Raw genomic sequence first — 24,186 nt, 5'->3', positions numbered from 1 at the left:
GGAATTTCGAGTTTCAAAAATTCGCTGGAGGCTCCAGAACTGCTCAAAACGGTTTGAAACAGTTTCCAATCGATTTGACATGTCGAAAATAGGGTGTATCCCAAATTTCAGCTTTCTTGGCCAATTTGGTAAAATTTTGATTTTTTCCCTCATTTTTGGCTAAAATTTGATTTTCAAAAATTCACCAAAAATCAAAAAACGCACTTTAGCACTTGAAATTTTGACAGGTGATAAATTTTTGCTTGATCTTTCGATCTACCTTTGTACAGTTTGAAAAATTTTCTGCCAATCAAAATGGCCGCCATTTTGTAAGTAGGGCCACTTTTTTTTTCAGTACAAGGGCTAGAAATGTTCCTTAGGACTCTCCCTTTAAGAAAAAAATTGCCCCGGAGGATCGACGGGGGGGGGGGGGGTGCAATTTATCCTTAAGTGGGCTCCCCGACTAATATTTTTCTACTGAAATCTTGATTCTTCTAAAATGAACCCACGAAATAAGAACGATAATTTATTGAACGAAGTTATTTCCTTGTACAAAAATTTAGAAGCTTAACATACCAACCTATACTTAGTTATCTCACATTTGATCAATATTATAAACAAACGTAAGAACCGATAGTATTTTCACACCCTTTTTCACACTTATTATCTTGCATCTCGGGTACAGCACATTCGTCAATATCGGAGCAAGTTTTCCAATCCATACCTAAAATAAAACCAGAGGGGCATAGACAGAATGCTGATCCGACAGTATTTATGCAATCGTGGGAGCAACCAGCGGCGCCTTCTTTACATTCGTCAACATCTTCGCAAGTATGTCCATCTGTAGCCAATCTGGTTCCAGGAATATTCTCACAGCTGCATTTGTAACTTCCCCATTCGTTTATGCATTTGTCTTGACAAGGTCCGTGTCCATTACGAAGTAAACATTCGTTAATATCTGAAACAGTAACAGAATCGTTTATTTTTCCAGGGGCATTGAGATTGACATCACGGATTAAATTTTAGATGCTTCGAATAAATTAAATTTTTTCAGTTTAGAAAATTTTTCAATTTCGGTGAAAGTAATCCATCCTCTCCACCCCCCCCCCCCCAAAAAAATCATCAATTTCATTCCTCTGTCAAAAAAATTGAAATAAAAAAAATAGCAGAAGGTTCAAAAATTGGTGCCAACAAGTTTAGTTATCTTGAAATAGAACCACCCCCCCCCCAATGTTTGAAACAAGAACAGTTATTTTCACACTGTGATTTTCAGATCAGACAAATTTTTTCGACTGAATTATCTATAACATAACATCTCAGGGATGAAATGAACCTACCTACGCATTTATTCATGTCCAATTTGAAACCATCCGGACAGTGGCATTTATACGATCCTGGAGTATTGATACATAACCCTTCACAGCCACCGTTATCATTCAAACACTCATTTACATCTGAAAAAAAAAGAAAAAAAAAATAGAATAAAATATGTAAGTATGAATCATGTATGAATTTGTACATACGAGTTTCACGTGATTTAAAAAAGATATTTAGTTAGGTACAGTACTACGTTAACGCTGATTTTGAATTTACGCCAGTTATATGTATTATTCAGTACCTACTTAACTAGGTGGTGGCAAACTGCAACGCTTACGAATAAAAGCATATAAACTACAATGTTATAAAATGATGTTACACTATGGTTGAGTATATGTACTTTTACATAATTGCATTTCGTTTTATTTTTTGTTCATATTTTTAATATTCGTACTTATGTAGTAGGTAGGTATTTATAAGTATTCGGACAATAAATTGGCGTACCTACTCACCGAAGCTAAATTTTGAAAAGTAAACTTGAAAAATATGGCACTTAAATATGCTTTATAATGTACCATAATCTTCTAAAATGTGACAGTTTTAATTTCTACAGTTTTTAAACACGTTGTATACGAAGGTATATTTTCGTCACTTGTCAGTCGTCGTCGAGACTTTCATTTCAAAGTTTTTTAAAACGAGTGAACTTCGCACTTTCATTCAAATAATGTCTAAAATTTTTGTTTTATAGGCACCTAAGTAATTAGATAGGTACTTGAGATGTGGAAGTAGGTACTTTTAAAGTGGAATCTTCTTTTTGAAGTGCTTAATACTTACTGTTTGTATGTAGGCAAACAAAAACAACGATATCTCACTTATTTCAGTTTCAAGTCTTGGCTAATTATTGAGGAAAATATTCAAAGTGCTTGATTAGTTATAAATTATTTGATCAATAAAACTGAGAGGTTTAAGAATTCAATACTGGTTGCTGAATGACTGATAAAACATAGGTTTATAGGTAGTAGGTACTCATCATACAAGGTGCCCAGAAATATCGAGCACCCCTAAGAAAGTTTTTCATTAAAAAAATAGGTTGGCAACATGAAATAGATGCATATGATTGGTGGAATGTTATCTCTCCAGTCCAACAACCAATCATGTGCTATCATTATTATCATTCGTCATTGTGACCAACCGAAGTATTTTAGTAGAAAACTTTTTTAGGGGTGCTCGATATTTCTGGGCATCATGTAGTGATAAATCTTCTAGATAGGTAAATGATAAAAACTCGGTTATAGAAAAAAAATGTCAAATTTTAGAGTTTTTAATTCCAAAAAGTTACTAGAAGTTGTTTTTCTCGTCAATGATGATTTGAAATTTAATTATGAAAAAGATCAAGAAATGAGAAGTCAGCTTCAAGTTGATATTTAAAAGCAAACTTAGTCAACCAATGCAATGTTGATAAAATACCCCCACCACCGGGCATGAAAACCATATGAATATCACTCTCAGTTTCGGTTTCGGTTTCAGTTTCATGTTTTTTGAAAAAATAATTGTTTTGGTAGTGGTTTTTAAACATATCGCTCTTCACTTCCAGTTTTGGTCAAGTGTTTTGATTTCAAAGAAATCAGTTTTGGTTTCATTGTTTTCCTTTTTTCTCCATTTGTTAGAGGGAACAAGGCCAAGAAAGTGATCACTTTTTCAAATACTTTGTGTATGTGACTAGAAAGTGACAGTTTCGGCAGTGCCATTGTCAACTTTTTTAGTTTTCACCTTTATTATCAGTTTTTACTTTATTTTATTTCACCAAAAATGCAGTATTAATTAAGCTAATATATGTACCTGAAAAATTCCAAAACCAATTCAGTTTTCAACCTGTCAAGGTTTCAGTTTTGGACGTATAATTTGAGAAATAACGCTCTCGGTTTTGGTTTTGTTGAGGGAAAATAACGCTCATGGTTTTGGTTTTGGATTTGAGTAATTTTAATCGATTTTTGGGGGTTTCAGTTTCGGTTTAGGTTTCGGTTTGCATATTCTGCCCCCCCCCCACCTGGCGCAGATTGGGGAACCATTTTAAAAAAAAATTAATAAATAAATGAAAAACCAATAAGTATGATGAAAGTATATTATGCAAAAACTATCTTGCAATCAGCGCGAATAATAGCAGATGGCTTGTTGTTTTGGATATATACGGTTTTGAAATCACAGTGCAATTCTACAGATGTGATTTCAGAAATGTCACAATTCACATTGCCTGGTGTGGATTGGGGAACCATTTTAAAAAAATAATAGAAAAAAACAATAAGAATGATGAAAGCAAATGCAAAAACTATCTTGTAATCAGTGAATAATTATAATAGCTGGTGGCTTGTTCTTGATTTATAGAGCTTTGACATCCACAGTGCAATTCTGAAGATGTGATTTTGGACATGTTACAATTCACATTGCCTGGTGCGGATTGGGGAACCATTAAATAAACTGATAATAGAAAAAAACGATAAGTATGATGAAAGCAAAATGCAAAAACTATCTTGCAATCAGCGAATAATAGCTGATGGGTTGTTCTTGATTTATCAGGCATTGGCATTCAGTGCGGTTTTAAAGATGAGATTTCGAACATGTCACATCTCAGTTTACCTCCATCTGGATGATTCTGCTTAGGTGATTTTCATACTTGAAAAAAGTTTATATTGATATATCACAATATTTTTTCGAGAAATCTTGATATGTTATTGTCAAAATTATGAAAAGTACCCATTTTTATATCCATTATTTGCGTTTTATACATTAAAGTAAGAACTAGGTACAACAAAAAATACCTATGTTAGAAATTTTTTCATCAAGCGTAGGTATGTATATTATTGATTGGAAAGGAAAAATATAAGCTGGACTGTCATTTTCTTGTGAAATCAAATGTCTTATAAGTAGAAATCTATGACATTTACAAACATTTGACGAAAGTCATTTTTTGTAAAAAATGAAAAAATGTGATCAATTTGGAAAAGTCTTGAAATTTTATGCTGTAGAACCTGAGAAATCTAAAAAGATGAGATTTTTTTTTCATATTTTCCCGCATAGCACAAGCGATGCTAAAGTCGATGGAAAAGATGAGATCTCTAATCCGTCACTTGTCAACACGACATTTGTTGACACCAATGTTGATAAATGATGAGTGAGAAGGTAGATAGCAATGACAACCATCAACATTTTCATCATAGTTTTTGAAAAAAGTGTCAATTTTCAATCAATCATCTTAAACGTAGTTATAGATTAACCCCTTTGTGGATAAAGTTCGGACTTTTTTCAATCAATAATCATGTAAAATCATGTCGATACTTTTGTTATTGAGGCCACTGAAGATTTTGTCAGTGCTATGCGGGAGTTTTCAATCGGTCAAGGTTTCAGTTTTGTACTTTGAATTTGAAAAATAATGCTCCTGGTTTTGGTTTCAGTTTTGTTGAGGGAAAATGACGCTTGTGGTTTTGGATTTGAGCAATTTTAATCGGTTTTTGGGGGTTTTCAGTTTTGGTTTTGGTTTTGGTTTGCATATCCTGCCCCTCACCTGGTGCAGATTGGAGAACCATTTGAAAAAAAAAATAAATGAATAAAAAACCAAAAAGTATGATGAAAGCATATGCAAAAACTATCTTGCAATCAGCGAATAATAGCTAATGGCTTGTTCTTTTAGATTTAAGGTTATACGGTTTTGACAGCCACAGTGCAATTCTAAAGATGTGATTTCGGACATGACACAATATTCACATGAAAGCATATGCAAAAACTATCTGGCAATCAGCGAATAATAGCTAATGGCTTGTTCTTTAAGATTTAAGGTATACGGTTTTGACAGCCACAGTGCAATTCTAAAGATGTGATTTCGGACATGTCACAATATTCACATTGCCTGCTGCAGATTGGGGAATCATTAAAAAAATATTTAAAATGAATAGGTAATAGAAAAAAACATAAGTATGATGAAAGCAAATGCAAAAACTATCTTGCAATCAGCAAATAATAATAATATGCTGATGGCTGTTCCTGATGTGAACGGCAGTTGTCACATCTCCGTTTACCTCCATCTGGATGATTCTGCTTAAGGTAAAGTACCAGTTGTGGTTATACTTTTTTCAACATGCTCTGAGAAGCCCAAATTTCAACTTTTTTCAAATTTTTTTGATTTTGTTGTGTAGTGTAACTGTTGAACTACATAATACTTGGGAGGAAAAAAAAAATCAAGAATATTTCATTTCTTAGTAGAGAATCTTAAAAACTTCCAATTATCCGCTAACCGGGCCCCCTGGCCCGGTTGCGGACAAAGACTGCTCTAAATAGTACTAAATGAAATCAAAAATTCTCAAAAATATGCAGAGGTGGTTATTTCATCTTATTACTACCCAAAAACTTCCGCAGTTATGAAAAATTACATATTTGACTCGCTTTTCTCCATCATTGAAATTTTCCTTCTAAAAAATTTTAAAATCTGCATTTTTATCATTTTGAAACTTCAATGCTTTTGTACATAGACTTCATGGGTGAATTTTCATGTTGTCATGAATGCAAGGAAATGATTAAATGTTACAGAAAAAGATACGAGCGATAATTTTTTTTTTTTAGCCCATAGGAACGATTATCCACAACCGGGACCCCTATCCACAACTGGTACTTTACCTTAGTGATTTTCATACTTGAAAAAAGTTTATATTGATTTATGTATCACAATATTTTTTTGAGAGATCTTTATCTATATATTAAAATTATGACCGGATTCTTTTGACTCTGAGATCTCAGGAACGGCTGAACCGATTTTGCTGGGTGATGTCTCAAAAAAAAGCTTTTGACCTGTAGATGTGCAGGTTTTCATTGAAAGTTCGAAAAGTTTCGCCGAAAAGCTCAAAAAAGCTCAATAATTGATTTTAGCCTTTACATAGCGCATTTGACGTATACATAGTAGTACGTATATTATACCTTGAAAGAGCATCAAAAGAAGTCTAATGTCGAAGAAAAAAGTTTACAAAAAAGCTGCACCTTAAAGCTCAAAAAAGCTCAATAATTCTTTTGACTCTGAGATCTCAGGAACGTCTGAACCGATTTTGCTGGGTGATTTTTTGTCTAAAAAAAAAGCGTTTGACCTGTAGATGTGCAGGTTTTCATTGAAAGTTCGAAAAGTTTCGCCGAAAAGCTCAAAAAAGCTCAATAATTGATTTTAGCCTTTACGTAGCGCATTTGACGTATACATAGTAGTACGTATATTATACCTTGAAAGAGCATCAAAAGAAGTCTAATGTCGAAGAAAAAAGTTTACAAAAAAGCTGCACCTTAAAGCTCAAAAAAGCTCAATAATTCTTTTGACTCTGAGATCTCAGGAACATCTGAACCGATTTTGCTGGGTGATGTCTCAAAAAAAAGCTTTTGACCCGTACATGTGCAGGTTTTCATTGAAAGTTCGAAAAGTTGCGCCGGAAAGCTCAAAAAAGCTCATTAATTGATTTTAGCCTTTACGTAGCGCATTCGACGTATACATAGTAGTACATATATTATACCTTGAAAGAGCATCGAAAGAAGTCTAATGTCAAAGAAAAAAGTTTACAAAAAGTTGCGCCTTCAAGCTCAAAAAAGCTCAATAATTGATTTTAGCCTGTATCTAGCGCATTTAATGTATACAGAGAAGTACGTATATTATACCTTGAAAGAGCATCGAAGAAGTCTAATGTCGAAGAAATAAGTTTACAAAAAAGTTGTGCCTTAAAGCTCAAAAAAGCTCAATAATTGATTTTAACCATTGATTTTAGCCTATACTACATACAGCATTCGACATATACAGAGAAGTGCGTCTATTATACCTTGAAAGAGCATTGAAAGAAGTCCAATGTCAAAAAAAAGTTTACAAAAAAGTTATGCCTTAAAGCTCAAAAAAGCTCAATAATCTATATATTAGGCTAATAGCAAGGTGGTTTTTTTGTGATCGTTCGTTTGGAAGAACCGCTGAACCGATTTTGTTCGACGATGTCTCAAAAAACCGATTTTGTTCGACGATGTCTCAAAAAAAGCTTTTGACCCGTAGATGTGCAGGTTTTGGTCAAAAGTCCAAAAAGTTTTGAAAAAAGCTTTCAAAAGCTTCAAAAAGAAAAGCTTTCAAAAGCTTCAAAAAGCTCAAAAATTGATACAGTATAAACAAGCGTGACGATGTATACGCGAAAGTACGTATGGTCCACCTAGAAAGAGCTTTCCAAAAAATACTTTTTCACCATATTTGCAAAAATTTAGGAAAAAGCTTAAAGCTGCAAAAAGTTGAAAAAGCTTGGATATGATTTAAAAATATAATAGCAAGGCAGTTTTTTTGTGATCGTTCGTTTGGAAGAACCGCCGAACCGATTTTGTTCGACGATGTCTCAAAAAAAAGCTTTTGACCCATAGATGTGCAGGTTTTGGTCAAAAGTTCAAAAAGTTTTGAAAAAAGCTTTCAAAAGCTTCAAAAAACTCAACAATTGATACAGTATAAACAAGCGTGACGATGTATACGCGAAAGTACTTAAGGTCCACCTAGACAGAGCTTGCCAAAAAATACTTTTTGACCATATTTGTTAAGTTTTATAGAAAGCCTAAAGCTCGAAAAAGTTGAAAAAGCTTTGTACATGACATAAACAATTAGAATTCTTCAATATCCCATAAACATTTTAAATTACGTAAGAGGTCTACCTAGAAAGTGCTTGCCAAAAAATATTTTTTGGTCATATTCGTAAAGTTTTGAAAAAAGCTTAAAGCTCAAAAAAGCTCAATTGTCAAATTTTCCTTATATTATTGTGTAATATGTCGATTGATATGTTTTCGAGGTCGTACAGTTCGAATCTGGAGTCATTTTTTTGGTGGGGTTGTGGTATCAAAACTTCGGAAAGTTCTGATTAAAGCTTTGAAAAGCTTTAAAAAGCTCAAAAACTTCAATGCACTATAAATGACTGTGTCGATGTATACGCGCGAGTACGTATAGTCTACCTAGAAAGTGCTTGCCAAAAAATGTTTTTTGACCATATTTGTAAAATTTTGGAAAAAGTTCAAAGCTCGAAAAAGTTCAAAAAACGTTATACATGACATAAACAATTAGAATTTTTCTGTACCGAATAACTATTTTAATGTATGTATAGTCTACCTAGAATGTGCTTGCCAAAAATACTTTTTGACCATATTCGTAAAGTTTTGAAAAAAGCTTAAAGTTCAAAAAAGCTCAAATGTCAAATGTTCCTTATATTATCGTGTGATATGTCGATTGATATGTTTTCGAGGTTGTAGAGTTCAAAACTGGAGTCATTTTTTTGGTGAGGTTGTGGGGTGAGTCATGGAGGAGCTTAAAGCTTTAAAAAGTTCAAAAAGCGTCATACTTCATAAGAACAATTAAAATTCTCCAGTGTCCAATGAATATTTTAAGTATGTATAGTCTCCCTAAAAAGAGCTCCCCAAAAAATACTTTTTGACCATATTCGCAAAATTCTGAAGGAAGCTTAAATCTGAAAAAAGTTCAAAAAGCTTCAGATATAATGTAAAAATTAGAATACTCCAGTGCCCAATGAATATTTTGAAGTATGTATAGTCTACCTATATCGATCGAGCTTGCCAAAAAATACTTTTTGACCATATTCGTGAAATTTTGAAGAAAGCTTAAAGCTGAAAATTTTTTAGAAAGCTTCAGATATGACATAAAAAATTAGTATTCTCCAGTACCGAACCAATATTTAGAGTACTCATAGTCTACTTAGAAAAAGCTTGCCATAAAATACATTTTGACACATTTGCAGTTTTGAAGAAAGCTTAAATGAAATCCTAAAGCTTAAAAAAGATGAAAAAGCTTCATACAATCAGTATTCTCTACTATCCAATAATATTTTAATTTGAAAATAGCTTTTAAACTTTAGTTGTGATGGTTTTTATCAAAAGTTGAAATAAAGTCTCTGAAGGCAGCTTTAAAAAGTTTTTCAAAAGCTCAAAACAGAAAAACAACGGTGTTGATGTACACATGAACAAGTGCTATTTTTAGCACATTGGGTATCAAAATTAATCCTTGAACCATGGTTTCATTTTTTTAAGTTCTGGAGTGGTTATATCTAGCATCTCACTTTTTCATCAACTTATGCAAGTTTTGGACTATTTGGGAAAATCTCTACTGTTGTATGTAGGAGTTTAGATTTTTCAACTGAGGGGTTGAATTTTTTTTGTGAGTCCTTGAGAAAATCAGAATCCGTTTTGAGGAAATTCCTAATTGCATTTTTGACTCAGAAATTTTGAAATATTTCTAAAATTTTGTCAAGTATTTTGTTAAATTTTTTTTTCTTCAGTCCAAAAGGCTCATAAATCTGAGGGGTTTAATTTTTTTGTGAGTTCTTGACAAAATTAGAATCCGTTTTAAGGAAATTTCTAATTGCATTTTTTACTCGGAAATCTTGGAATATTTCTAAAATTGTGTCAAGTAAGTATTTTATTGAAGTATTCTCCAGTACCGAACCAATATTTAGAGTACTCATAGTCTACTTAGAAAAAGCTTGCCATAAAATACATTTTGACACATTCGCAATTTTGAAGAAAGCTTAAAAAAGTTCCCGGTCAAAGTTAAGTGAAAGTTTGAAATTTTCAGTCATGTGGTATTAGATCCAATCCGATGTGTTAGTTTCATTTCAACTGTAGGAAAGAAACGAGTCTTTTTGGAATTTTTCAGCAACTTCTGCTAAAAAAGTGATAAGTAGGTAGCCTAATTCGCAATTTTGCCTAAAACTTGAAATTTTTGCCAACTTTTTGAAAAATTAAACCATGACTTTTCAGGCAATTGTTATAAGAAAGATGATACCTACTTTTTCTCAATTTTTGTAGAAAAGTAGGACATTATTTTAATGAATGATAAAGAGATGACAGAGTGATGCTTTAATTTAGGATATATTAGAGAACAATTTACGCTTTGGGTTATTTTTGATGAAAAAGTAAGAATTATTGGAATTTTTGCTTTGAAACAATTTTTTTTCTGTCAATTATTAAAACAGCCATAAACCTTTCACAATTTCCGGCAAAAAGCAACAATAACAATGTTAGCAAAAAGCAAGACTTTTTGGGAATTATAGGCGAAAAAAGATATTTTCTAAATTTTCAAAATGAACAATTCACGTCTAGAAGAGGAGCGCAGTATGCGCGAAACACGGGTTATCTAGTATGTTATTGTCAAAATTCTGAAAAGTACCCATTTTTATATCCATTATTTTCGTTTTGTAGTACAAAGAACTACAACAAAAAATACCTATGTTGGAAATTTTTTCATCAAGCATTCATGTATTATTGATTGGAAAAAAAAATAAAAGCTGGACCATCATTTTCTTGTGAAAACAAATGTTTTATAAGTAAGTAAAAATCTATGACATTTACAAACATTTTACTTGGGTAATTTTTTGTAAAAAATGAAAAAATAAAATGTGATCAATTTGGCGAAAGTCTTGAAATTTCCTGCTGTAGAACCTAAGAAATCTAAAAATATGAGAAAACAAAAAAAATTTTGCGGGACATATTTTTTTTCATTTTGTCAAAATATCAGTTTCTACGTCTTATTACTGCATAAAATTTCAAAATTTTTTGCAAAATTGGTTATATTTTTTCATTTTTTACAAAAAAAAACCTTTTGTGAAATTTTTGGAAATGTTATAATTTTTGACGTATATAAAATTCGCTTTTGCAAGAAAATGGCGGACCAGCATACCCCCTGTTATAGTGTCCTAATTTAGGTGTCAGACTGGGTAATCCCCTTTCACGAAGGCTCTTCATAATTTTATATGCAGGAGCAGGAAGTGTTATGGTCACAATTACCTATTTCACAGATGAAATCCTGATATTAAGTCACAAAATTGGGGGGGGGGAGGGATAAAACATAAAAGTAGCACAGGAAAATTCAGTTTTTGTCTTTTATTCAGAACTAGTCGAGTTTTGAGAAAAATCGACGAGACATTTTTTTAGACATTGAAATAAGGCAGTTATTAGATAAAGTTTATTTAAAGCTTGTACTAGCTTCACTGATTTTTGAGAAAAGTTTGAAAAACAGATTGATTCTTATGTAAATTTTGCTTTCTATCTCCCTTAAATAATTTCTGAGGATGTCGTGACTTGAGCATTTGGTAGCCGTATAAAAATGGCTGAATTCAGGTATTTAGGAGCTCTAATAAACAAACGATGGCACGGACCTCCAGGATGAAATTGAGACACAAATTAGTTTGGTTAGAATTGCCTTCAACAAATTACGCTGCTGATATAGTGAGTGCTTGGATAAATCAAACAATGGATTATGCAATGCACTGTTATCCATGGATAGTTCTAATGTATTCTTGTGAAACATGGACCATGGGTGCAGAATGTGGGAAGAAAACCACAGCCTTTGAAAGGTAGTGTTACCAAAGGCTACTGAGGATTTCATGGAAGGACTTTGTTACCATCAAAACAGTCTTGGCAAGAATATGAGAAGAACAAGAAATCATAGTCGAAGATATTAAACCAGGGCTTCGAACCCATATATGTACCTGTGCCCAAACAGGATAAATTCTGTAAATACCTACCTAGTGAATACTGGTTAATAAGAATTACTTACTGTTAGTAGCACCTAACTATAGGTATAAATTAGGTAAGGTAAGTGTAGCTAATTACGCCACGTTGGCAATTACGCCACTACCGCAGTTCTCATAGTAAACGGACGGACAGATGGCGCCGTGTGACGATTTTTAGGTGATTGTACTGTTAAAGCCAAGGTAGAAAAACCAAAAATATCACCGGACCAGATAATTTTCTGATCTGTGGCTCGCTTTTTCGTAAAGATGCCAAAAAAAATGTCATGTTAAATTGACCACAGTTTGGAAATGTGCTGTAATTTCTAATAAGGGCGAAAAAAAAATTTGAAGATATGTTTCCTGTAGTAAATTTAATGGCGATTTCAATGCGATAAACAGTTTTTTGTTATTTCTCAATGTAAGTATCGAAATGTTGAAAAATATACAAAAGTACCAATGTTGAAAATTACGCCACTTTAACAAAACTCTTGTGGTGACTTGGACAGTCCTTGGTATTCAGAGGGAGAGCCCAGTACTTAAGTACCACAATATAGTAAGCCCAGGGAACCTAAACTTGCCCGATATCCTTACGAAAGATATCAATGTGCACAAGGTGACGAGACACCGCAAATGATGTGACAAGTTTTATTGTAAACATCTCTGATATAAACCCGACAATGATAATTACAAATAAAACGCACAAACATTATTAAAAAAAAGCACTTGCAATAACGATTGCAAGTGGAAGCTCTGAAATGCATCCGAATAGGAACACCAGTGAAAATATACTCAACGTTTTGTAACGTCTCTAATGGCGGAGTGGCTCAGCTAGAACTAATCCGACAGAGTGCACTACTTAGTCAGTGCAGCCACTCCGGAGGAACACATCTTCCCTCTAGGTGGGAGCTGTGGGCGCATCCCCTGGACTTTCACATATAGAGCATTGTATAAATGTTACAAATAGTATTCGCTGCGCCGTACGTCCATGTCAAATAAACATCAACAAACCACTTCGTCCTGCGCTGATTGGGTGGCGACATTAGCGCTCCAAGCGGATGCCCGGCGAATAACAGAATTTTGCTCCGACCATACTCAGTTGCAAGTTCGTTAGTTGCTCCGTGGTTTGTTAGTGGTGATTTGACATGAATGTACGGCGCAGCGAATACTATTTGTAAGATTTCCCAATGCTCTATTTGACCAGAATGCTAAGAAATAATTTTTAGCGATGTTTTTATCAAATAATTTTTTTTGGTGGTGGGGGGAGAGTGTCGGAATTACCTGCATATGTTGATGAATACACCCCACTTTGATGAATAATTTTCAGAAATGGAGGGGTGGGATAGGGGGAGGGGTAATGGAAAACATTTTTTTTAGGGAAAGGTAGTCAATAAGATGCCCAAAATGCCAAATGATTTTTACCAATGTTTTCATAGATTTTAAATAGTTTTTTGGGGTGGTGGCGTAATTACCTGCACCTGTTGATAATTACGCCACTTTTGTAAAAAAAATTTCAGGAGGAGATTGGCGGTATTGGGGGAGGGGTAAGAAAAAAAATTTTCGTGAAAGGTAGCTAATAAGATGTACTTTGAGGTGGTTCATTCACATTTTTGCCAAAGATGCATTTTAACCCTACTAAATGACCTCAAACCTTAGAGTGGCGTAATTACCTGCACTTACCTTACAATCTTTTTTTTTACAACTTACCATTTGTAAAATTCCGAGACGAATAGCTCTTCATGAAATGATCGTAATTGCGATGTTTTTTGATTTTATCAAACACAATGTTTTTCGTATTCATTAAAGGAATCGATTCGTAATAATTGTACCGAGGATGAATTTCATTATCCAACTCGTTGTTATCCCAATTGCTGCGAGGAGGTTGAATATTCGATTCGTATTTCACTTTGTTTGGAATACTCGTATCTCGATTTGTTGCTGGATAATTATTATCGTAATTAGTGATGCTATTTGGCAGAAAAAACATATTTTTTGGCGGACTATTTTCGGATGATGATTGCGTAGTCGAATTGATATTCGTTTTCTTATGTTTTCTAGATTTCTTTTTCTTTCTTTTTTTCTTTTTTGGTTCGCTGGGATGTCTGAAAGGAGTCTTTGGTAGTTGGGTTGTATGATTGACTAGATCGTCGTGTTTTCTGCTGGATGCCCATTCTTCGTAATTTGACCATGGCCACCAAATGTTATCTTTTCTGGGATCTGTGTGTTTGGAAAACATTTTTTAAATTTTGTTGTAAGTTTGTAATTATTAAATTAAGAGTAACTAATTATTAATTAAGGCAGAAAATGAATGACATTATCTTACTTTTGGCTTTATTTGATACCGAATTTTGGCTATTTTCAGAGAAAAAATGCGTACTTCCGTTTGATTTATGCTGCGAATTATTCCTCGCGGTATTCCAACTATATTATCAAATAATAAAAATTTGATAAAAACTGATTGATAATTTCAAATATGCAGTATTCAATTCAATAAATTACAGGAAGTAAGAATTAGGTAGGCCTATTCATATTTATTGAAGTGACCTACCTAAAGAGTGTTCGAGGAGATGACTCATGATTCTGGATACTGTTTTCAGGCATATCGTGATTTACATTATACTGCGAACCGTAGTCCGACCCACTCAAATATCTTGTTTTCCAATACTGTGAATTTTTCTCTTCCCCTGTTTCGCCAAATAAAGCCCCTGCAAAAATGTCAAAATTAAGTGCGATCGTGCATAAGTTATTCCCACGCACGAGTATGACGTAAATGGTAGGATTATCACTAAAATAGCAGGAGTGACATGACAGTCTGGCAGTATTTTTATCTACAGGAATACTTGAGCATTAGTACCTACTTACACATTGATGGTACAGAACTGCATACTTCTTTAGTAGCAACATAGTTCTTTACGTACTTTATCCATTTTTTACTTTACAATAAATTGTAAGTATAAGTATCCGCAAAAAATTCTAATTTTAGAAAAGTTTTCGGTCACCAAAATTCAAATTAATGATACCTGGTGTTTAACTGTTTATGGGTTATGATTACTTAATGCAGGAACCCATAATGTACATTCTGCTAGTACCTCACTTTCATTGTTTTGCTCGACCAGAGAATCCACACAACAGCAACATTTCAAATGCATCCCGCACAATAAAAAATATATCTAGTTTTGATGCGTGGGATTTTCCTTTTCACCTCTCGAGAAACGATATGGAAGAAAACAAAAATAAACCAATAAAATCGAAATTTTACGATTTTTTTACCTAGATTTTCTAGTGTAGGTATTCGTGTATATTATAATGTGTTTGGAAACATAATTCACAACTTTATTATAGGTATGTATATGTACCAACTTTATACTCGAACGTGTTCATTTTAGGTATCGTGAAAAATGATGCTGAAACCCGAGTCTATTTCATCAAAGGCGCGGTGATTTTATTGTAGAGGCTATTTTGATAATTTAATATTGACCTTAATACGTAATGGTATCGATATCGCTGTAAGGTCGATGATTCCATGTACCTATTACAGGCAAAAGTTTGAGAAGTTCGAGGTAAAAATTGAATTTATTAGTTATCATCTAATATTCACCAACTTGCAAAATTGGTGTGGATGAAGTAGCTTTCGAACTTACAAAATGTAAGTGACTAAGTATAATACGAGTATTTAGTGATTCTTAGAATTTTTTTCCATATTTGATGGAATTTTGAGTCTAAAATTTTTTGGAAGAGGTCGCAAAACAAAATAACTGGCATTATCGTGGTTTTTTTTCGCGAAATTTCAATCCACATTGATATGTCGTATGATAAGTTTTCATTTTTTCCAAATTTGATGAAATTTTAGCCCCAACATTTTTTGGAAGCGCTTGAAACAGAAACCACCTACCTGACATTTTTGTTTTTCTCAGGAAATTCCAATCGTCGGGTGCGTATTTTTCATTTTTTTCCGCATTTGATGAAACATTGCCCCCAGGATTTTTTGGAAGTGCTTTAAACAGAAAGCACCTACCTGACATTTTTGTTTTCTCATGAAATTTTAAATACTCAGTAAGCGTATCGTTTTTGATTTTTTTTTTCAGATTTGTTAAAATTTTGGCCCTAAAATTTTATGGAAGCGATCAAAACAGAAAAAACTAGCATTTTCGTTTTTCTCGCGTTTTAATCTACTTTGATAGGTCGCAAGCCCCCTATCAAAGATTATACGCAATCACTTTTTCTGTTGAAATGCTCCGAATGAGAAACTTGAAAAGTTCATTGTGACCTTTTGTGTCAGAGGTTTTCAATGAATTTTGGCTCTATCGATGCAAGAATAAAGCAGTCTACTTACAAAGCAGCTTATTTGTTTCCTCGCACGTAATATTTAGTCTGTAGGCGGGATGTTTTTTTTTTACAAAAAATTGAGGAAATTCGCGTAGAAACCGCGATTAAATGGATTGAAAGTTTGCGAAGAAATGCAATTTTTAGATTTAAAACATGAAAAAAAAGTATTGGTTGGTGAAATTGACTCATTTGACCCTTATTTTTATGTATCCGTTGAAAAAGTTGAAAACACACCCTTAACTCGATGAAATGAACTCATCACAAAAAAATCAATATTCGAAAAAATTCAATAGATAAACAAATTTCAGGTTTTTTTTTGGCTATGAGTGTAATTTTTATCAATTTTTTCATGAAATACGTCAGAAAGAGGTCAAAATAAGACAACTGAATCAACTTAAAACTTTTTTAATGTTTTTGGAATTGAAAATTGAATTTTTTCGAATTTTGATTTTTTTTTTGTGATGAAGTTAATTTCATCGAGTGATTGGGGGTTTTCAACTTTTTCAACGGATACGTAAAAATAAGGGTCAAATGAGTTAACTCCACCAATCAAAGCTTTTTTTCATGTTTTGAATCAAAAGATCGCATTTTTTGCACTTTTTCAGTCTTGCATTTTATCAACTCATGAGTTATGAGTATCAATATCCGAGTATCTCGCTCTTTAGCGCTAAAATGTTTCGCTTTTTTGATAAAAATGGTTAAGAAGCCCTGCCTTTTGCTGAAATTATTGTGAAAGTCTCGTTTTCTGTCAAAAATATCAAAAAGTCTAAATTGTCAAGATTTTTTTTTTTTTTGCGAAAAAGATGCTAAGAATTTGTGTTGTTTTTTGCATCTGAAAACTCCCACTCTTTTCCAATAATAGGTCTAATGTGTCGTTTTTTCGCCAGAATTTGCAAAATTCTCATTTTTTGGTCTAAAATTACCAGAAAAAAATCGTTTTTTTTTTCAATCAAAAAGTTGCCAAATATTTTGTAGTTCAACTTTTTTGGCAAAAATTGGAAAAAGGAATTGCCAAAATGACCTGTTTTTTGCTGAAATCAAACAAGTTTCTATCGAGTTTCATTTTTAGATTTTAATTAAAAATGACAAATTCTGTTTTTTTTTTGTTGATAATTTAAGGGTAAAGGTACCAAATATCGACCCCCCCCCCTCCAACTCGCCTGATAATGCCATAAAATTTTTGGAAAGACATTTCTCTTATTTCTTTTTCACAGAAAAAGCGAATGAGACCAAAATCACCGCTGTGAATGCCAAATGGTAAGAAATGACAAGCAAAAAACAAAAATCAGAAAGTCAACATTAAATTTTCAATTTTGTTTGAAGTGAGCTTGTAAAAATAGTTTTTGGCGGATAAATTTTGTGTTAATTTTTATATTTTAAAGCTGACACTTCAGACACTTGAACGAATAATTAGTGCTAATTATTTTTTGGATAATTACAACGGTGAGCTTTCAAATTTCTGGTCAAAGTTACTTTTATGAAGTGCTCTAAATTCGACCCCCCCCCCCCCAATTGTTTTGGCATTATCAAGACTTTGTTTTTTGATACAGACATGCCAAAAAATGAACCAAAATTGTAAGAAATGGTAGGTTAAATGTTTTAAGGTATTTTTATGCTGATATGTCTAGTAAATACATATTTGTTTTAACATCTTCAGACTTTGATTTTAACGTTTTTTACTCATTTGTAAATTTTAACACGTTTTCTGAGGGGATTGATATTAGGGCCACTTTTTTTTGGTAAGTGACCAATTTTCATAATAAATTTGTAAAAAGTTTCTAAACACTTTACATTCAGGTATTAAGTATCTAATGAATATTTATTTTAACGCCTTCAGACTTTGATTTCAGTGTTTTTTTTACTCATTTTTAACACGTTTTTTTAGGGGCTCGATATTTGGGTCACTTTTTTTTTGTTGAATTTTTGAACTTTTTCGGAAAAATAAAAAAAAGATAATAAATGAAAATGTTGGGTCTTAGGGCGTTTGAAGTAGACATGTCAAGCTATCGTTTGAGCCATTGCAGACATTTTTTGTGCAATTATATGGTGATTTATTCAAAAAATAAAGTAGGGGGTCGATATTCGGTATCCTTACCCTTATTGCCTATGTTTATTGTTTTGTTACTTTTGGGGGAGGGACGCACGAGCCCTAGAATTTCAATAAACTATTGATTAAATTTGAGTAATGTTGACATTAAAAGAATATTATATTTCTTTCTGAAGTAAGTAGTCCTTCTTTTTGGAATTTTTTTAATTTTCCACAGCTTTTGCCCTCGCTTTGCTTGGGCTGTTTAACATCAAAAAAACAAAAAGACGAACAGATGGAAAGACGAAAAAACGAAAAGACAAAAAGATGGAAAGACATTGGAAAGACGGAAAGACAGAAAGACTGGATGAAAGAATGAATTAATAAAAACATAAAATAGAATTTCAGCATTCAGTTCAGTATTCAGTTCAGTTCATCATTCGTTTCAAGTTCCAATAAAAGATGTTTCAGTTTGAGGGTTCAAATAAAAATTGTAAAAAGTTTTTGAAAAATGGTGTTCTTCCATTGTGTCTATGCTTGAATGCGAATTATTAATACAATTTTTGTTCTTTTAACAGAACGCCTCTCTTTTTAAAAATTTTGATACCATCGATTGAGCTCAGCACGTTACAATCTTGATTTTTCGCCCACTAAAAAACCCCCAAAAAAATTTCCCACCAAGTTTAAATAAGGGCCATCCTATTCAGCACACAGTCATGCTTGGGAAAAAAAGGCACAGCTGTAGATCTAATGATGATATATTTGGAGCTTATGATGCTCGAAAAAATTTGCCCCCCCCCCTTCCTGATCGCATGCGTAACTCATTTTTCAAGAATCTGGGAAGTTGAAGAAATTGGTCTGGAAAACCTGCATGGAAAAGTCAGGGAAAATCATTTCCAGAAATGAGCGGACACCCTGTGGAATGACCTGCACCGTTTTCGCCCATATTTTCAAGCAGTGCCGAAATTTTTCAACATTTTTATGGGGGGGGGGGGTTGACGTAAGAGCACTAGGGCAGTATTGATAAATTCCTCAAATATGACATTATGATACGGTATCGTAATATATATATATAGATTTAAACTTAGTCATTGTGGTGCCCGTTTTAAGTATACATAGTCATTGTGGTGCCCGGTTTTGGGCTTGTGGCGCCCAAATCGGGCACCACAAGGTCTTTTTATATAAAACGATGTGAAATTTGATGAAATGCACTCTAAGGTGAAAAAAAATTTTTTGAGGCAGGCACCACAAGTACCAAGTTTATATAACGGGCACCACTACGACTAAAAAACCCAAAAAAAATAAACTGCTCCAAAACACCTTTATCATACATATATATGTGATCCTCTATGTACGCGGGCACCACAATTACCATAAAAGACCCGGGCACCACAAGGTACTAGGTACGTGTATTCATATATATATATATGTTTTTTGGTTCATAGAATTCAAATTATGGCAATATTTCTCTCGTTGGAGGTACTACGACTCGAAAAACAGATATTTCGATGTATCACAAGGCCATATTTGGGATCTTTATCAGTACTACCCTCACGCCTCACCTCCCCCCACCACAAATGAAAATTTTGAAACATTTCAGCGCCTAAAAGTCATCTTAGCCCTAAAGCATTCCGTTGAACTGATTGAAAATAATTTTATAGCTTTTAATAAAAATTTAACCCAAAAACATGAAATTTTCAAAATTGTCTCCCCCTTTGACCATGTCTGGTGAGGCTTTGGCATCATTTAAGGGTCGGCAGACCTATACATTCGGATTCAGCGCGAAAAATGCTATAATTAGGCACCAATTTGAGCCTTCAGTTTTCCCTGCCAAAAGTTCGAAAAAATTGTTGAGCTTTAAAGCAGCAGCTGCGGATTGGCAGACCGAGTGTTTTCTTACGTATTTAAAAAAAAATTGAATTTAGAATTATTTTTTTTTTTAATTTTGATATTTTTTCCTCAATTATTTATCAACATTTGGCCTCATCACGTGGAGAATACATCGAATTAATTATACAAGATGAAAAGAAGCAGCAACTGACGAACCCAGTGACGTTTGTATAAAAATTAATCGTCATTTTTATTGACAATGTTAATGTGTAGAGTAAAACGAGAAATGGAAAAATTCATGCCCATATCACGCATAATGAACCAAAACATTATTAAGTAGTTTCACCATCTTCTTTAAAATGAAAAAATCGATGCTAATTATAAGCATTTTCAACATGGGCAATTGGGCATCGGTAAGGCAGAAGATAGAAAATTGATTGAAGTGAAAGAATTCTACGTTATTGTATACCTGTCTCATCAATATTTGAACTAATCTAATGTTTAAAAAATAGTATTCAGAGGAAAGTCGATTGCTTGGGCTTTAGTTGAATACATATTGGTAATATTGAATGAAATTCATAACTTATTGATGTGTTCTATTAGACAAAACTTTTGCACCACTCGTTCGGATTCATATTATCTTATCCTTATACCTATGTACCTGATTTAAAAAATGCACTCAACTTACCTTTTACGAACAATAATCCAACAGCTAAAACCACCACATAACGTCTCATGATGATCACATTTCTTCACAAAAACACTAAAAATGAGCGCACATCGAAATCGGCCGCGTACACATCAAAGAAACCCATGCATTCTGTTCTGTTCTCACAACAGTCTATACGATTTCCAACGCATCGAAACAAGAAATCTAGGCGTCATTGACGATGGTTGTCTTGTCTGACTGAAGATTCGTAGGTGTGGATTTTTATATGTCTTACTCGCCGTACTCGTATACCACTGGGATACATTTTAGCGAATTTCATATAGACGAGGAACGCTTCGCATGGCAGGGCTAATAAAAAGTCGTGACAGAAGGAATCACTGTCGTGTCGTTATTAAACCAGAAATAAAAGTAATTTACGGCGGATCGCGGGCCTATGAGCGTACCCTTTTGAAATAAACACAGTTATACATTTTGTTCTTCTTGTAGGAGTTTTTTCCCATACCAACTTACCTCTTCTAACAACGTTAATTTCGCTACAAATTTAAACCAAACGACACGTTATTTTTGTCATAACATATTGCTTTTAAAAAGCAAGGAGGGTAACGTGACTAGCAGGGTGAACACAAATTAGTCCGATAATTTTGTCTGCTTTTTACAAAACAACAAATTTAACCGAGTAAAAGTACAATTTGAATTGCCAACTTATGTTATATAAAGTGTAGCGATGAATGTACATGCAGGAGAATGCTTGTAGAAATGTCGAATTTAAAAATATTTTTTACGAAAGGAAATTATATTTAATGAACACGTTTAAAGGAGTAATTTGTCACTTTTTTGTATTTTTTTTACCCACCTTTTTTTTTTGAATCAGTGATCATATGATTTTTGAACGCGTTGAATTTTTCCATTAAGTATTATTTTTTCATAACACAGAACAAAAGCAGTACATTTCTCAAATTTTATTTGGTTGAAAGGAGCGGGGGGGAGGGAGGGGGTCAGTATTTCTCACCGGTTGAGAAAACATTCAGATTTTTTTTCAATTAAAGATTTTCAACTGTTTGGATATTTTCCCAAAAATCATCGCTTGTGGGGAAATTTTCAGAATTACTAATTTCCAAAATAAGGGAAGAATAAATGGAAAACTGTTGATTTTATGGATAAAAGCAAGACATTTTCTATAATATTTTTGAGGTGGGAGGAATCTCAAAAATTTTGTTCCATGATTAAAAAATGGAAGAATGCAAGTAGGTACGAAGTGTCGAACAAACATGACATCATGAAAAAAAGAAGAACTTTCTGGAAAACACATTTTTCAAATATTTCAATTTTTGAGATTTGGAGAGATATACTTACTTACTTGAATGATCGAATAAAATCGAAATTAAACTTTCTTTACGGTCGAGATCGGAATTTGAAGAATAGCTCAAATTATTTATCCTTTGACTTCAGAAAAATCATAGTTCTATTTTAGGCTCAAAATTTTTAAAAACATTTTTGCTCAAATATTTCAATTTCTCACGAAGTTTGTGTCGGAGTGACATTTTTGTAGCAACTAGAAATATTTTTATGTCCAAAATTATCAATGGACGACTTCGGACAAAAAATGTCTTTTTGGTAGTTTTTTGGATAATGGCAGGGTGCGGATCTAATGGAATTGGGGAGGGGGAGCTGAGTTTGAGTTACGTGTGCTTTTTTTTTAATTCAGAACCATTTTTACCTCATTTAATGAGGTTTGATTTTGTGTAATTTTGATGAAAATCGTCATAGAACAATTAATTTGAAAGTCGTTTAGTCAGAGATCAAATTTAAGGGTTGCGTTGAGTGGCCCCCCCTCTAAAATTCGTGAAGAGAAAACTCATCAAGCTTCCAAAAATTGACCATAAATTCATATCGTGTTTCAGATTGGCATATCCCGCCACTCGAGTGATTTTTTTCCATATTTTGAAAAACATACTTGAACAAATCGGTAAATTTTATTTATGATTTCAACAAAATTTATATTAATAGACCGCATATCCCCCCTGTGATAGTTTCCAAAAACCAATCTGATTCTTGTACTAAAATTTTTCAAAAATGCACAGATGAAGAATTTGATGAGAATTTTTATATTTTTCTAAAAATGTGAAAATGTAGCTCATTTTGATATGTTGCATGACACTTAAAAATCCTGAAAATCAATGACTCGAATTTGAGCTGAAAATACTTCGATAATGTGCAGAAAAAGCGTTGATATAGGTACATTTTTGATTTTCTGCCTAAATCAGAACCAATTTTGAATAATCGCATGACTTCTTTTTCAAAAACTCTGAAAACTATTAGCCATTAGATGCTTACTTAATTTTGGGCTCAAAAATCAACATTTTTCAAAAATGTTCAAAAATCACTTTCCACGAAATACTTAATCGAATTTCTCGCGAAATTTTAATCCTTTTTGATAGATCGTCGAGGTCACGTAAAAAGTGGATTATTCATCAGGGAATCATTAGCAGGATATTTGAACTTTAAAGTTATTTGATTTCAATGGCCCAATTTGTGATTCCAATTGATTAAATGGTCCCCAGAATTCCAGATGCCAGTTTTTCTGCTTTTCCAGACTGAAAATATGTTCGTTGATTTGAACGGTATACCTACTCACTCTTTTTTTGGATGAAAATTTCATCTTGGGACAGATTTTTTTTTTTTTGAAAATAAGTTGATTTTATTGAAAAACAAGACATTTTCCGATATTTTTGAAAAAGAGGAATCTCGAATATTTTGTTCCATGATTAAAAAATGGAAAAATTTGAGTACGAAGTGTCAAACAAACAGGACATCGTGAAAAAAAGAGAAGAAAGAAGAACTTTCTGGAAGACTCACTTTTCAATTTGTATTTAAATTTTTGGGAATTGGAGAGATATACTTACATACTTAAATGATCGAATAATTCGTATCTGTTAGGATATTCGTCAATGCTGTAATCTTCAAAAAGAAATTATTACGGAATGAAAAAAAAATGGCTCAAATCATTTATTTTTGATTTTAGGGAGAGAGAGTTGAACTTATTACGTTCGTAGTTCAGCTCGTCGTCAATATAATTACTACACTGATAATAACCCCAAAAATTGACCCATTAGAGTTTTTGCGCGAAGCGCGAAAAAACTCTATTGTAACCATTTTTTCATGGTCGTCATCGTCGTCCTCGTGTAGATTTTTAAAATGCTAAGCAATATGCAAAAATTAAATTCCGATTTCAATTCAAAACTTTATTGTAGATAATATTGTCGTCGTCGAGTAGAATTTTAAAATGCCAAGCAATATGCAAAAATAATTAGGCTAGGTACGTTTATTTGTTTCTAAATTCCGATTTCAATTCAAAACTTTATTGTATAGATAATATTGATATGAAAATGAAGATAAAACGGTGAGGAAGTATGTACTCGTAATAAGCCAAAACTGAAATTGTAGATATAACTTTGGCGGGTTACTTTCATTTTTTTTTTCAACAA

General features: G+C 33.0%; 2 protein-coding genes across 2 annotated transcripts in view; one reads left to right on the top strand and one right to left on the bottom strand.

Annotated features, from left to right (window-relative positions):
• Positions 1 to 24,186, top strand: part of LOC135841264 (nephrin-like) — a 1,354,679-nt gene that overhangs the window by 600,345 nt on the left and 730,148 nt on the right. The gene's annotated exons all lie outside the window — the stretch shown is intronic.
• Positions 493 to 20,994, bottom strand: LOC135840333 (GATA zinc finger domain-containing protein 14-like). Its single transcript, XM_065356805.1, has 6 exons — positions 20,720 to 20,994; positions 14,398 to 14,554; positions 14,173 to 14,270; positions 13,557 to 14,066; positions 1,317 to 1,433; positions 493 to 937 (listed from the first exon to the last, which is right to left on the bottom strand). The coding sequence occupies exons 1-6, from the start codon at positions 20,766 to 20,768 to the stop codon at positions 591 to 593; spliced, it is 1,278 nt and encodes a 425-aa protein (XP_065212877.1). The 5' UTR covers positions 20,769 to 20,994; the 3' UTR covers positions 493 to 590.

The sequence above is a fragment of the Planococcus citri genome, chromosome 3 (genome assembly GCF_950023065.1).
Source record: "Planococcus citri chromosome 3, ihPlaCitr1.1, whole genome shotgun sequence".
Taxonomy (NCBI): Eukaryota; Metazoa; Arthropoda; class Insecta; order Hemiptera; family Pseudococcidae; genus Planococcus; species Planococcus citri.
Note: the sequence above shows the minus strand (reverse complement) of the source record. Positions and strands in the feature narration are given on the sequence as shown.

What these genes read in the sequence shown, in the direction of transcription:
- LOC135840333 (XM_065356805.1), bottom strand. Translation starts at nt 20,768, where the DNA reads ATGAGACGTTATGTGGTGGTTTTAGCTGTTGGATTATTGTTCGTAAAA. An exon ending in TCTCCTCGAACACTCTTTAG is followed by an intron (nt 14,271 to 14,397) that starts GTAGGTCACTTC and finishes TTGATAATATAG; the next exon opens with TTGGAATACCGCGAGGAATA. An exon ending in GGACATGAATAAATGCGTAG is followed by an intron (nt 938 to 1,316) that starts GTAGGTTCATTT and finishes TTACTGTTTCAG; the next exon opens with ATATTAACGAATGTTTACTT.